Here is a 15899-nt window from a genome sequence, read left to right on the forward strand (position 1 = left end):
TGTTTTCCAAACCTTCTTGTTTGTGCAATTGAAGATCACTCCTTCAGAGTTCTCCGAAAAATATTCAATTTTGGAGAACATTTCGAGGAACTTTGACCTTTAACTTTGACAATTGACAGCCATGAATCTTATTGCTATTCCTGTCGCAATTAGCATAGGAGCAACACACTGTCTAGACATTCAAAAATATAACAATATTTGATTTCACGGACACAATTTTTCTTTAACCGCAACTTGGATTTGTGAAAGTCGGGGGTCAGTGGTGGCAATTGTGTTTCAAAAAGAGAAAGTTTGACTAGGAAAAAGGACCGGCTTAATGCAGAACTTTATTTCGAGCTAAACAATTTAACAGTTTAACGATATCGGCACCTAAATCGACACCTTTACTCGTTTTGCAAATAAGAAGAGCCCTGTCTACGTCCTTCTTTGAAAAACTCGGATCGCGCAGCAGGGCATTTTTTAACAGGTAGAAATCGATTTTGTTATTGCCATCTACGAAACCGCCCTCCTTAAAGGAACACTCGTAAAATTGGTTTATGATGGGACTGTTTTCCTTGAGATACTCATCTTTGTCACTTTCGCTTACGACGATCGACTCTTTCTCATTTAATCTCTCATAACATTTTGCCATTCCCTGGGATAAGTCGTCCATTACGTCTCGCAACGCGAATATCTGAATAAGAAAATTTTATGTAATGTTGAAGATTTGTACATACTTATGTCTTACCTGGTATACCAATGGGTGTACGAAAGTTAACAACAAAAGAATGTTCATGTTGTATTAGCATTAAAAGAATAACAGCTAGGCAGAAAGTACTGCGCCAGTTTAGTTTGCTTACTCGTATCAGTTTTGTTTTAGCAATGAATAGTAAATGCTTTGTATAGAGCAACTGTCGCAATGTATATCAATGACCTACATACAACAGTTAAATACATCTAAAGTTGATATTTCTAAGACTAATTGATATTTGTGTTTTACACTGTTTATTGTTTTGGTGTGACATCTGAGCAGATTCACGTAAGTTGGCGTAGTACATTAATTTTTATTGTGTGGTCCACCATCCGACACCTGAAAGATAATCTGTGCGAATAGCTTTTCTTTTTCAGTTCTGACCATGCTTTGTTGCATGGCCTAAATATCTTATTAGGCCATGCTCTGTTGTATGTTTTATTAGCGATAAGAAAGATTTCCTTCATTGCATTGCATAAAAATTCATCACCCACTTGGTCCAATCATTATCACTGCATCATCTCATAATACAAATACAACTAATTCTCACCTCATCCCGATTCTTATTCCTTATCCTTTTTTCCTTACACCGATCCGGGTCCCTCCTTTCGGTGGCTCCGAAGTGACGTAGTTCTCAGAGCTTGGAAAGTGTGTTTCCAGGAGATATGTGAGATCTTCGTTTAGACTTTATCGGTCGTTATACCTGCGCTGACCGATCTTAAGATCTTCCCAGTCCGCAGGCAACTGAGTTCGTATGGTCATATTCCACCAAGGCGTTCTCTTTGTTCCTCGCTCTTATGGCATTGCTCACTAATGCGGCCGCCTCTTCCACCTGATCTGCTTTCTGACAGAGCAAAGTTGGTCCATCCAATCGCTCTGACAGTTTCGCCACATAGTAGACCCAGTCAGTAGATCGGGGAACTTACCGGGTCCGCGGTTGGATGCCAGGTTTAGTTAAAGACAATGCGCCTGTGGTCCGAAAGGGGCGGCTCATCAGACACTCTCCAATTCGTGATCATGCGATCTATTGAAAAAGAGTCCAATGTCAGATCGATAACCTCTTGGTTCCGCGTCGTGGCGAAAGAAGGGCTGCTCCCTTATTTAAAACATTCCCCGCGAGTTCGTGTTCGTGCTGCCCCACCCAATACGTTTGCATCACAGCCAACCACAAGATGGAGATTGGAGACCACTATTTCGACCAACTCAGCCAGCTCTCCAGTCGATGGAGCTTCCTCCGAGTCGTACGGGAGATAAGCTGAGCAAATCATTAAGTGCTTGCTCCGTCCTGTGCCATCTTTCAGCTGAAGTTTTAAAGCTACGAAATCTTCGAAACAGAGATCAGCCATTAGATAAGACTTTATTCTTCTATCGACATAAATGCAAGTCCTAGGGTTCAGAGTTGGTTATCCCTCTATAATAAAGATGGTCCTCCACCTGGCGCAAACATCGCAACCGTCTCTTACAAACCCAAGGTTTTTGTATGATGAATACGCCTGTCTGATTTACGGCAACTTGACGGCCTATTAAACAGGTCGCCTCTTTACTGTGCTGCCAATTGCTTGGATAATTTATTTATTTATTTGTGCTTAATAAAAACCTGCCGGTAGTAATCCCGACGCCTCTTCGAGGTCGATAGCGAGGGATTGAGCCCCCTCCGTCGCAACGGCACTGGGTCTCGCTGCTTCGGTGGAGCCCTCTCTCTTTTACTTGACGCAACCGGAGCCTTTCTACTACTGGACGCCTTTTCCCTCAAGGCATGCATCTTTCACGATTTTCTTACGCTTCCTTTCTTTATGCCTTTTTTTAAATCCACTTCTTCATGTCTATTTCCTTTACGATTGCCTTAAACCTTCTAATGTTACGCTTACCCCTCTCTAGTGCCTGCCGCTTGCTCTCTTCAGGCATTCTTCGCGCTCCCGTGTATATTTGCGCGCGACAGTCTTCTTTCCTCCACGACCCTGGACGCGTTTTTCACTTCTACTTCTACTCCTCTGCGTTTAGTTACTTTCCTTCACGCCTTATCTACGCCTGCTTCCTCCACGCCTTTCTGGTTCATGTTTCTTTCCTTTACGCTTCATTTAATCATGTCTTACAAGTTTCTTCCATTAGCACTCTCGCATTCATTTTATTGTATTTTTAATTGATTGTCTTTATTTTATAGTGGACGGAGTGTTAGCTAATTAGCTTCCCACTTATCCCAAAATTCACAAACAGCCATGCCTTATCTGGGATTCGAACCCAGGACCCTTGTAGCCAAAGTTAGGGCTTCTAACGTAAACTCACCTGAGCTACGCAGGTCGAACTAATTTTATCCTTCATGGTACTCTACTGAAAGGTCTCAACGAAAGGAATTAATTTCTACCAACCATAGCCCTCCTCCTCGACCTCGTGTTCTGGTATATTCCCTTATACCTCAAGAACGGATTGTCGGAAGAGGGTACTCACAAAGGGCGATTACGTCTGCAAGAAATACAACAACAGAAACAAAAGCTATTTCGGTTAAAAAAATGCGCTTTATCTGCACAGGAGTTATGCACAACTTATACTTGTTTACGTTTGGATCTTGTATTCTGCAATTACCACATCATCTTTTACGACTTCTTTCGCTAGGGCTTTTTCAGGCAACGTTCATGTTTTATTTATGTTTTTATTTATGTCCGAAACAATGCGTTTTGCTATTTTCCAATGAAATAGGCTACATCTTGGCGATTGCATGATCCTACCTACTACAGTTTTGATTTTTAAAGCAATAATACAAATCGACATTAACCAATTTTGATGTGAAAACGCCCAAACGCATTAGTTTCATACATAATAGTCGATTATTATCGTTTTATGCAATTTATTCTATCGGCTAGACTTAAGAAAACGCATTTCAGTGGCGTCTGCACTGAGTACATATTCTGACAAAGTTCTATGCGTTGTCGCAGCTACTTCCTCTGTCCGTTGGGCCGTTCCTACTACTTCTACCGTTTTCAAGATACTGACTGTGTAATGGCAGGTTACAACTGAAACAGTAATCCCTAAGAATCACTATGTTTGAAATGAATCTGTATGAATGTGTGCTGATAACTGATAATGGTCTTTACTTATAACTTCGTTGCCTGTTGTGAGCATCCCCAAGGTGATAACTTGAGAAAATTTTGATTGCACGTATCTAAGAACTTGTGCGAAAGAAAAACTCGTTGACTATCGAAAGGCTAGTTAAAATACAGGAACCTCCTCAGAGGTGACTTCCAATAGTTTTTGTTGGAGTAACGTGAGCGGTAACGTGAGGCTATTGAACCAAAGAAATTCCGTAGTGGTGTACATAATAAGTTTGGCAAGAGTCATAGTTCCGAGCAGCTACCTCCTCGTGGTTCCCGGTTCCCGTCGGTAACCTTGAGAGAGAGATCGTTTATTGAACCACTTTTGTGGTATAACATTGGAACAATTACAACTTCATATAAATGTATAAAGATAAAATGTAAATAGACTATAATATAGATCAAACAAACAACAACATAACAATATTAAATGTATATAAAAATTTCGATAAAAAAGTACAGTTAATAAATTGCGATATTTGTGAAGAAGTCTTCCAGTGAATATGGTGCCATTGTGTTAAGTATTTTCCGAATTTTATTTTTAAATGGGACGAATGCCGATATAGATTTGATATTTCTAGGGAGAGCATTGTAAAATCGTAGACCCATTTGTAGATGTGATGTGTCATACACTTTACTTTTGGAGGCGGTTATTGCAAAATTATTTTTTGATCTTGTATTATATTTGTGGTAATCGGAATTAAAGGAGAATAATGCCTTATTTTTAAAAACATAACACAAAGATTCAATAATATACAAACTATACAGAGTAGGAATGCGGAACTGTTGAAAGTACGGCTTACAGGTTTCCATTCGCTGTAGCGAGAATATTGTCCGAAGCGCCCGTTTTTGAGTTTTGAAAATGTCGCTAATTAAATTTTTATTGGTATTTCCCCACAGTAGGATTCCGTATCTCATTTTCGCTTCAAAAAGAGCATAGTACACTTTGATTAGCGTATCTTTATTGCAGAACTGTCTACAGCGCGAGAGCGCAAAAATTGATTGGTGTAATTTTGATTGTAGTTGTTCAATGTGTTCCTTCCAGTTGAGATTTCGGTCTAATATAACTCCGAGAAAGTTACAGGAATTACTTGTTCCGATTATTGTCGATTCGTAGGATATGTTTGAAATAACAGAAGTTGAATTTTTCTTATAGACAAGTACATTAGTTTTCTCAACGTTAATTAAAAGTTTGTTTGCATTAAACCAGTTGATTAGTTGTGCCAAAGATTTGTTTAAGGTGAATTTTAAGTCGTTTTGACTGCAGGCAATAGTTACACTAGTATCATCTGCATAAGTACAAATGTGACACGTATCTATTAAATTATTTGGCAAATCATTCATGTATATGATAAATAAAGTAGGACCGAGAATGGAGCCTTGTGGCACACCATAATTCACAGGTCGTACTTGTGACTTTACTTCAACTATTTGTCCCGAACTATAGACTTTGTCAATTACAACATATTGATATCTGTCACTAACAAACGATTTTAATAAATTTAACGGTACGCCTCTAATTCCGTGCGCACGGAGTTTTGACAGCAGTAATTCCGGATCTACCAAGTCAAAAGCCTTGGAGAGATCGCAATTTATCGATGCTACAATTTTACCCTTGTTATGGAAATTGTAAACAAACTTTAGCATGCTTTGTAGTGCCGTGTTCGTCGTCGTCCTCCTTGTGTGGAAGGGTTAAGTGCTGCGAAGGACTTACGTACTAGGCAAAAGGGCCAAACGAAACAGAAAACGTAATGCGCAACCCTTCCTAAAGTACAACGACCAGTTGGAATCCGCCGATCTCGCCACGTACTTGCCGATGGTTGTGATGGATGTTACGTACATACCTCTTTGAATACGCGCTCGACTTATTCCATTACTTCTGGTCAAGCGGACCTTTGTATTTATTGCTGTTATAGCAGATCGAGTTACATGTATGGGGTGATCATAAAGTAAGTGGTATATTTAAAAGTCTTATATAACTCTCGAACATTTACGTTAACCACTGGTGGACATAAGAATTCCTATTATGTAAGAAATCGTTTTCATTTCACATTCTATTGTTTTAGTTTGTTAAAAATACATAATAATCTGAAACATATCCCTTACTTTATGAGAATCTTCTGGTTTAACAAAGAGTTTGATGCAGTGCCCAACTAAGTGGAATTTTGTAAAACAACTCAGTTTAATCATTAGCTTTAATGAGGTTGTCTTTGAATACTCTACAATATTAAGTTTTTAATTCCATTCACCTTATATGTAGTATTATGAAGAATAACAATTGTAAATGCAAATTTCTTTTGCATAAATTAAAGATTTTCAACAAAAATTTCCTAGGTCACATGTTATCACAGGATCAATTCCAAAACATTGCATAACGGTTAACATCGTCTAAGAGTAATAAATAGAATGGCTAATAGGAATATAATCATTAGAAGTAATAATAAATAAGGTACAAACGTTTGCGCTCCCTCCACGAGATACGGATTTTGGTAAAGTACGGCATCCGGGTTGTAAGCGAGAATTTCGAACTCGTCGTGGTCATACCAAGATCCGTTTTCGATTGTAGTCAGTCTTATGCAATTTGTTTGACTGCATATTACTTTTCCAACGGTTAATTCTCCATGGGACTGTGCTCTGCCAATGTACGTATCGTAGCCTTTTTCGTAGCCGCCTTGAAAGAAATGTTTATCAGTCATTCGGAAGACTTCATAATATTTCACTTTAATCCACTGAAATCTTTCTGGGTGACGTGCACATAATATCTGTAACCATTTATCTTGGACCATGAACTTTGTAACATTTCCTTACCTTTACGCTCTCGTTTGCTGTGTACGCTCTGTAGAATTCGAAGTGTACTTTCGTGTCGCCATAGTGAATTTTGCCAGGAATCAGCTTGTTCTCGAACAAAGCTTGACCAACGTAAATTGGATCTCCATTGCGATCGGTGCCGCACTTGTAAGCATCCAAGGGAGTTTCGCCGTTGTAATCTCGCCAGCAGTAGTCTGAAAATGGAAACGTAAATCTCGGCCAACACGCTACTCTAAAGACCTTCGATGTAATTTTCGCTATTCACGCACGTTAAGTAACAAACAATGATGAGGAGGTATCGCTTCATTTCTCTTAGAGCAACCAGGTTTTACGCATGCAATGGCCCAGGACTTATGTTTTTGAGATGGAGACGGTACAAGAAGGTACTAGGATATAATCGGAATATGTTTACTGAATTTTCTTATTTAATTATTGATAATTGGGTCGCTGTTGATAAGTGGGGTCATCGATGATTTGCGGAAAAATTTAAATTCGAATTAATGTGGGCTATCGCTAATCGTATATGGAAGGCTATTGATGTGTTGCCTAGCTTTCATTTGTCCAGCTACAGTCTTAATTCTGGCAATCAGATATTCGGGTCATGTACGGTAGAAAATTAACGCCAGCTTCTATCTCTCGTTTTCATTAGTTATTGGAGAATCAGAAGTCAGAACTGGTTAACTTTAAATTCTGCTACTACATTCGATGATGCGTTTACTGTATTTTACAATACTTTTGTCTCTCATTTCAATTCATCGTTCCCAGAGACCAAAATTTTAAAACGTAATACCTCATATGTGAAAAAAGGATGGGTAAACAGCACCGTTAAAAAGCTTAGCCAAGATCTTAAAAACTTACCACCTCCAAAAAATGTATCCCGCGCTTAAAAAACTTTATTTAACACACAAATGTAAATACCGGCAATACATTATGAATTGTAAGAAATCGTTTTATGGTAACTTAATCAAATCCTCCGATAATAAAAATAAAACAGTATGGCGCCTTATATCTATACTTAACAATAATGAAAAGTCGCACAAAAATATCACTCTTAAAAATTCAGAAACAATCATTGACGATCCACAAACAATTGCAAATACTTTTAATGAGAATTTTATTAATGGCCCTCAAAATATTCAACATTCTATAAAAAGAAACATTTATTCGACTAGCAACTTTGAGTGTAATATGATTATTCGCGAAAGTATGTGTGCACTGCCTTTTAGTGAAACGGAATTATTAAATGGTTTTAAAAAAAGCATAAAAAATAAACATTCCTCGGGCTCCGATGATATACCTAGTTTTTTGCTTAGGTCAAGTTTGCATATTATAATAAAACCTGTCACACATTTAGTCAATATGCCCTTTTCAAAGGTTGTCCTCCCGAAAGAACTTAAGCTGTCAACCGTACATCCCGTTCACAAAAAAGGTTGCTCTCGAGATTGCTCGAATTACAGACCAATTTCTGTTAGCTCGGCGCTGTCAAAAGTTTTTGAATACGCCATGTTAGAGAGGCTAAGTAGTCACCTTGTTAAATATAACATTGTAAGTAATAAACAACACGGGTTCTGCAATGGGAAATCGACAATTACTGCCATTAACTCCTTTGTTAACGACATCATTTCACTTCTTGATAAAAAACAGAATGTCCTTGCTATATTTTGTGACCTCAGCAGGGCTTTTGATACTGTTGATCACTTGTTACTGTTGGAAAAATTAAATACTTACGGTATCAGAGGCGTTGTTGCCAATTGGTTTTCATCATATCTCTCTGGAAGGTGTCAACAAGTAGAAATTAAATTTAAAACCGGTTCCACTATTGCAAAATTTTTATCCACAGCTTTGCCTGTTAATATGGGGGTTTCATAAGGTTCTGTTTTAGGACCTATTTTATTTTTATTATTTATTAATGATATTGTCATGTTCTTAAATTGCTTGGTTTTATATGCGGATGATACGACGGCATTAATATCCGGAAAGAAGCAAGAAAATATATATCCAAAAGCTGTTGAGATTCTAAATAAGCTAAGTAATTGGTTTAATTTTAACAAATTATTCTTAAATCACGATAAAACATTTTTCCTACCGTTTACAACTTTTGGAAATAACCATTTGTCTGACTCAAGCAACAAAAACATTAATATTCTAGGCACTGGGAAGTTTCTGGGGATCTATTTAGATCAAAACTTAAATTGGAAATGTCACTGCGAAAATCTTATTAAAAGACTAAACACTTATTGCTACCAGATACGGAATCTTAAAGAATTAATGGATGTGAACCATACTTTAAATTATTACTATGCTCAAATTCAATCCAGATTGTCGTATGGAATAATTGTTTGGGGCTCGTCAAGCGCGGCAAAAAATGTTTTTCTGGTACAAAAACGAATAGTCCGGTGTATTGCGGGTAGTAAGAAATTTGATTCGTGTCGCCCGATATTTAAAAAATTGAATATTCTTACACTTTCATCACTCTATATACTTGAATTGTTAACTTTTATTTTCCATAATCAGCAACATTTCTTACGCCATAGCGCAGTTTTCATAATTACAACACGCGCAATAAACAACAATTTATCCACCCCTTTAACAAGGCTTAAACTTGCCCATAATTCTCCCACGTCAATGGGCATTAAATTATTTAATGCTCTTCCAAGTACACTTAGAAGTGAGGGAACAATAAAGTGCTTTAAAACTTCTTTAAAAAAATTTCTTCTAGTCAATGCACCATATACAATTGATGAATTTCTAAATTGTATTGATAAAAATTGCGGATCTCTAGTGTAATTTATATTGCTTTCTTTCTTTTTTGTCCATTGTATTGTGTATGACCAACATTTTTTAAATTGTATTTAATTAAGACTTTTCGCTCCATATTAGCACGATCCTATTCCAAAAGTCGCTAGGATCTTAAGAAAAACATAGATTGTAGATCGACACAAGGTGTGCTTTGACCGGCAATCTTTCCTGGCGAGAGTAATATAACAACAGCTTCGTGCAAGTTTACAAACATTATCAATATGAAAAAACCAGGTGAGATCATGGCTTATTGTTAGACCGAGCATTTTAATAGTATCGGAGCCCTTCAAAGTATTGGATTCAATTCTTGTGGCATCAAAAGGGATCACGGCAGTTTTACTGGAATTAATGACCAAATTAGTATAATTGAACCACTTATTTATTTGATCTAGCGTGTGAGTAATTTTTTGTTTTAAATCTAGTGCACTGTTTGCCTTTATTAAGATGAATCATGATTAAGATAACTCTCTTTATCAAAAGCTACGAGATCATTACTGTAAATGACAAATAAAGTAGGACCCAGTATGGATCCTTGCGGGACCCCTGACAAGATTGACGTTGCTACACTGCGCTACCCATTAGGTAATTCAACTAGCTGCGATCTGTCCCGTAAGTAGGATTCAAACAATTTTAGAATAGTTCCTCGAATACCGTAATGGGATAACTTACTAATCAACTTGTCATGGCAAACAGTGTCGAAAGCACCAGAAAAATCAACAAAAACACCTACTTTAGAAAAGCTGGACAGTAAGCTGATCGGCCCGTAGTTGCAGACGTCACTTGGATTTCCTTTTTTTAAAAGTGGCCTTACGATCGCTATCTTTAGACGATTCGGAAAAATACCGGTTAGTGCATTGATATGTTACATTTTTTTGGGTTTAGCGTGCGTTTGTCAGAGGACGCAATTTTATTTTTTAGATATCAAGGAGAGGTTAGTCTAAAGTTAAATCCAAGTTTGTGGGGTTGCAGCCCTTGTCCCGGTTTTTATGGTTTATCTGGCAAACTATTGGTCTCACAAAAAATTTATTCATACATTTTTGAATAAAAATAAAATTCTCTATAACTTCGGTCCAGTAACTTTTAGTCGTAGAACCAAAAATAACAAAGTTATAAACGGAAATTGATGAACATTTTGAAAAGAATTTTCATTTGGTCGTTATAACTTTTTTTTCTGGTCATTTTACAAAAAAAACGACGTTAGAGCATTTTAATAGAGGGGTTTTCAAGGAATAATTTTCATTACAAACTTTTTCAATTTTATTCATTCATTAAGATTTTATAGCGCCTAAGTATTAAACTATACATAAATATTAATGATTTTAACGTAACTTCCTAATGTTCTAAAATCTAAAGGACATGCGATTATTACTTCCTTGGTTTTTTTTATGGACTAGGCTGCCAATCATAATTTTGTTGATTTTCATTATCAAATAGTTGAGGGAAAACCAGAGAAGAAAATGGCGTCATTGTCGGCGGTTCATCTTCAAAATCATTTTCTTCAATTAATTTTGATATGTGCATTATGTTGCTGCAAGTCTCCCCCGAACCATGAAGGCACGCTGCAGAACACTTGTGACCTGCTTTCCGACATCCACACACTGCTCCACAGTTTCCTTTGCATCGGCAGAAAATCAACTTCAGAAGCACAGGGGGGTTTTGAGCTTTGTACTGGCACTAACAAAATTATATTTATTGTAAAGTGGTTTGAATAAATATTATTATTATCAATATTATTTGTCCATTTGTCCACTGGGTCTTCAGGGTCGTCGTAATTACCCAACCACGACTGGACTTGATGGTAGACTCGGAAGCTGTGAAAGCGGACTGTATCTTGCGTTGGAGGAAGTGAAGACAAGTTGAATGTACTCTTTGGCACTGACTTGGCGAATCATTTGTGCGACAAAAGCAGAACGAACAATGAGAGTGTCTGCATCGGATTGTGCTTGGTTGACAGTGAAACCCACCTCTGAGAATGAAGTTTTGAGAAGTACAATGAAATTAATTTTTAAATCTATGACCTTTTGTTGTAATTCATAAAGCTTCGGAGTTATCCATTTACGTTTACTCTTAGAATTTACCAGGGTTAGAGGTAAATTAAGATTAAAGTAATACATAAAAATATTAAAAAAATTATCAAGAGCCTGTACAGGGTGATGATAATGCACTGCAGAATACGTACAAGAGTATACAATAATACAAGCAGCGTTACCTCTTCTTTGGCTCGGTCCTAACAATGTTATCTTACGTATAGAATATTGAGTATAAAGTATACAGTATAGGGTATAGCGTGTATGGTATAGGGGGAAACTCCTCAAACCGTGCCCCCCCCCCCGTAAATCAAAAATTAGTGAGACATTCTTCGGAAAATTTTATGAACTCGCTCTCATACATTTTTTGGTGGTGATGTATCGATGATTCGAATGAAGACATATTTGCGAAGCAGTTTTCACTACGTAAACACATATTTCATTGAAATTAAAAAAAAATATCTGGTTAAATTATGAGGTTCAATTTAACCAGGAGAGGAGGTTTCCAATTTTTAGAACAAACCTGCAATCGAGTTCTGAGCTCTAATAAATTTAACAAAATATTTGCCGTAAGCCAACTGTATTTCAACCTCGACCAAACCAAGTTTATGAGCTTCATATACCGAAAAGAGATGGTCTAGACGCCTGTTTGACAATACAAAATACGGAATTCAATGTTGTAAATATTAAAACATGCTGAAGTAAAAGTAACGTGTAGGTTAAGGTACGGAGTTTGTTATTGGTGAAACTCTATCAAGTCGGTTGGTGTATATAATGCTTAACAAGTACACATTGTGCACAACTCTTGTGCAGATAAAGCGTATTATTTAACATTTAACACCCTGACGAAATTTCCTCATAGACCGGGGTAAAGCATTTGAAATGAAGACCCCGTGAATATTACTAATTTGAGCATCCTCGCACAAAAGTTGCCTTTAAAACCAATAATGATTAAAGTATATTAACTAATTTAAATTTTGTCTAAATTGGTCACACTGTCATCCATATCATTGTTCCATTTTCCTTCTGTGAGTACTCCCCTCCGACACTCTGTTATCGACTATTCGCACTTAAACTGACGTAGCCAATAGATATGTTTCATCCAGACGTTCCTTCCCTCTTTCAACACTCCTTTTTCGAAGGATTCATTTTGACATCACCAATAGGTATGTCTTGTTCAAACGTTCTCTTTTTCCTTCGTGGGTTCCCTTCTCCTCCGGCTCCGTTCTCAAGATATGTAACATGTTGACCTCACCAATAGACGTGTTAGAACAAAACGTTCTAAATCAACCGCTCTATATTAGTACTCTCTTTTGACACGATTCCCACTCAAAGCTTTGACTGCACCAATGGCACGCCGGCGCCGTTCTCTAGCTATTCACACTTAAACTTATAACCTACCGAGTTTCGTCCAGACGTTCCATTTTCTCGTTGTCAGTACCTCATCCGATAATTCATTCTCGAGATATTCGTACTTGAAGCTTTCACATCATCCATAAATATGTCTCGTACAAATGTTAGAATCGCTCTTTGTGAGTAACATCTTCGGACACTCCATTCTCGATATTTTTGCACAGTGTTAACTCTCCCATTAGATATGTTTTGCCTAGACATTGCTCTTCCCATCAATTTTGTTAAGAGGTAACAGAGGTAAGGGGGGGTAGTTGGTAGAAAATAGTTTCTTTTGTTGAGACCTTTAATTACCGTAACATGGAAGATAACACCGATTTAATACAATAAAATGGTAAATAGAGATTTATACAGTGTGTCCCAGGTATAACGCACCACAGGGAAACGACAATTTTTTCGCGAAGGATCCACGAGACCTTTAAAATTAGCGTTCAACGTACAATTCCGATCTCTTTCTAGCATCAGGCAAGCGCAATAATGTACGTTTAACACTAACTTCGAATACATACCACAGGCGTCGTGATCCTTCGTGAAATAATACATTAATTCTGTTTCCCTATGGTACGTTTTCCCTGGAACACACGGTATATCAAAAGATATAAACATAAACTAACTCGACAATCATGGGTCCAAAAGTACAACAATTTACCATAATCAATAAGACAAATAGTGAATCTTAACGCTTTTAAAATAATAATAATCTTTATTTGTCATTCCACCAATCCTTGGCTTCGACACGTCATTGACACATAGCATCCAATAAAAAAAAATACACATATAGGTACATAAAATAACAAACAAATACATTGATACATGCAAGTATAATACAACAATAAAATTATTCATTAACTAATTCATTAACAATAGTACATTTTTTAAAACAGTAGAAGGTATTTTACATTAAATCACAGGGTGTGTTTAGGTATGCGCTTACAGAGTAAAAGCAGTGGTTCAGAAGATGGTTCTTAATAGTATTTTTAAACTGATTGAATTGTTGACATTTAACAGGATCTGGAAGATAGTTTGTACAACTCTTGGACTATTATTTTTTGATTTGCTTAATCTGTAATAAGGAACCCTTATATTTTTTGCGCCTCGAGTACCGTAATTATGAGAATAGTCATTTGTTGCAAAGTGACGCTTGTTTTTATGTATATCCAATAATGTTGCGTAAATGAAAATACATGGTAGCGGCATGATACGTAATTCCTTGAAAAATGGTTGACAATGAGCAAGATATTCGGCTCCTACTATGATACGAATTTTTTTTTTTTTGCAATATAAATATCTTGTTTACTTTGGAGGAATTCCCCCATAATGTTACACCATACTGTAGGTGGGAATGAACCAAAGAAAAAACAGCCTAAAAGAGTACCTACCTACCTGATTTTGAATTGTCTTTATTCCCTATTGATTTACGTGAATGTCAGTGTTTATATGCTATATAAAATTGTATATAGGATGCATCTATATGACGCATCCTATACATTGCAACGTTATCCACGGAAATTAATAAATATTATTGATTATAAAGTCCAGTGCTAGTCGTGAAATTTATATATCAAAGAAACATACTGAACGATTCATGAACACCATTATTAGAGGTTTATATCAAAGAGAATGATCCAATAAATTTAATGCCTACTAAATTATGTAACCTGCCTACTGGCATTATACTAATATAAACGTTTCCATAACAAGCAATCAAGCAAGCAGTTATAAGTTTTAAGTGCAATTTCGTCTTCGTTGAAGTACTCGTTTACAACACACTTCTTCAAACACTCGTCGATAAGCACATTCAGATCTTTGACGTTATTTACTTCGAGCTCCTGGTGTAAATCTCTTAAATCCCATTGACTTAACCACTTCCTTATACCGGTCACGTTAATGTGGTTATTGTCGGTGATGTAGCCCGACTTGCGAAACGAGCACTTCATAAATTCGTAATTATCCCTGTTACCCTCGTCCACTTTAAAATTTTCTCCAAATGAGGATAAGACTACCTCCTTCACTAGTGCGAGTTCCTTTATGCACTCCAAATCGTTATTGTCGAGAGAAATTTCATACTTCGTTTCTCCAAAAATCTAAAATTTTGAGATTGGATGCAAGTCGGTTCAATGAGGTACACGCACCTGATTGAATGAAACTGCGACGAACAGGAATTTAACGAAACCTTCCATCCTATTAATATGAACAATGATCAATCAAGCGTCTTATACACAGAGGTCAAGTATACTGATTGTTGATTAATTTTATTACTACTAAAGCAGAAGTTCTAATCGTTATTTGTGAAACAAAAATGTACGATAAAAGTAATACGTACCATATTTGAATCTTTCCAATTCGTAGTTATAATAACTAGGTACGTATGGCATGCTTTTTTAAAGCGATGACATTCCAACAACGGTAATCATATCTTGAACTGATGACCACCACTTACTGGTAAAATACAAGCCAAATCCCCAGAGTAATCCACTCTATAGAAATTTGTTGGTGCGTTCGTAAGAAAATGGTAAATAAATATTAAAAATTCTATGGGGAAGATGTTTACGTAAATGAGATACATTCCTCAATATACTTAAATAAGCATACAATGACCAGTAATTACATATTCAACCTTCCAAGCCAAATGTGACCACCATTCCACTCCATTTGTACAGTACAAAACACGAACTTTCCTAACCAATTTTCATTACAAGTTAGATAACTGCGCTGTGTGCAATACAAATATTTTGGCAGATAAGGATAACAAGTAGGCGCATTTAAAATGTCAGTTTCTAGTCTTCGTATGCGGTCTACGTGTGTAATTAACAGTAGCAATAATTGCTTTCGAGATCTTAAAAGTGAGGTATGTTTTTAAAGAATAGTTTCACTTAATTTGTGTGTGCGAGTGGTGTGTAAAATTGAGAGGTTCCGTATCTTCCCATGAGTCAAATGATATTGTAATGCCCACTTAAGATTAGTGAATGGCCGATTTGTTTAAAAATAGGATCACTGAACCAGCGAAAGATCAAGATGTTAGAATTTATGTAAGTGATT

The 15899-nt window shown here is 36.7% G+C and overlaps 3 protein-coding genes across 4 annotated transcripts; all 3 read right to left on the reverse strand.

The window, feature by feature from the left end:
- Positions 1–313: 313 nt before the first annotated feature.
- LOC116179520 lies at positions 314–978 on the reverse strand. Its single transcript, XM_031499316.1, has 2 exons — positions 728–978; positions 314–673 (listed from the first exon to the last, which is right to left on the reverse strand). Exons 1-2 carry the CDS (start codon positions 773–775, stop codon positions 314–316), a joined length of 408 nt encoding a protein of 135 aa, XP_031355176.1. The 5' UTR covers positions 776–978.
- Positions 979–5997: 5019 nt separating this feature from the next.
- Positions 5998–7029, reverse strand: LOC116179754. Its single transcript, XM_031499579.1, has 3 exons — positions 6865–7029; positions 6625–6818; positions 5998–6578 (listed from the first exon to the last, which is right to left on the reverse strand). Exons 1-3 carry the CDS (start codon positions 6929–6931, stop codon positions 6195–6197), a joined length of 645 nt encoding a protein of 214 aa, XP_031355439.1. The 5' UTR covers positions 6932–7029; the 3' UTR covers positions 5998–6194.
- A 6514-nt stretch (positions 7030–13543) lies between these two features.
- On the reverse strand, positions 13544–15365 carry LOC116179106. Of its 2 annotated transcripts, XM_031498819.1 has the most exons (3): positions 15184–15365; positions 14993–15041; positions 13544–14944 (listed from the first exon to the last, which is right to left on the reverse strand). In XM_031498819.1, the coding sequence occupies exons 2-3, from the start codon at positions 15038–15040 to the stop codon at positions 14537–14539; spliced, it is 456 nt and encodes a 151-aa protein (XP_031354679.1). In that variant the 5' UTR covers position 15041; positions 15184–15365; the 3' UTR covers positions 13544–14536. The 2 variants fall into 2 exon arrangements, with proteins under 2 accessions (XP_031354679.1, XP_031354678.1); XM_031498818.1 differs by lacking the exon at positions 15184–15365 and having other exon boundaries at positions 14993–15131.
- Positions 15366–15899: the final 534 nt, after the last annotated feature.

Source organism: Photinus pyralis, unplaced genomic scaffold (assembly GCF_008802855.1).
Source record: "Photinus pyralis isolate 1611_PpyrPB1 unplaced genomic scaffold, Ppyr1.3 Ppyr1.4_LG8, whole genome shotgun sequence".
NCBI lineage: Eukaryota > Metazoa > Arthropoda > Insecta > Coleoptera > Lampyridae > Photinus > Photinus pyralis.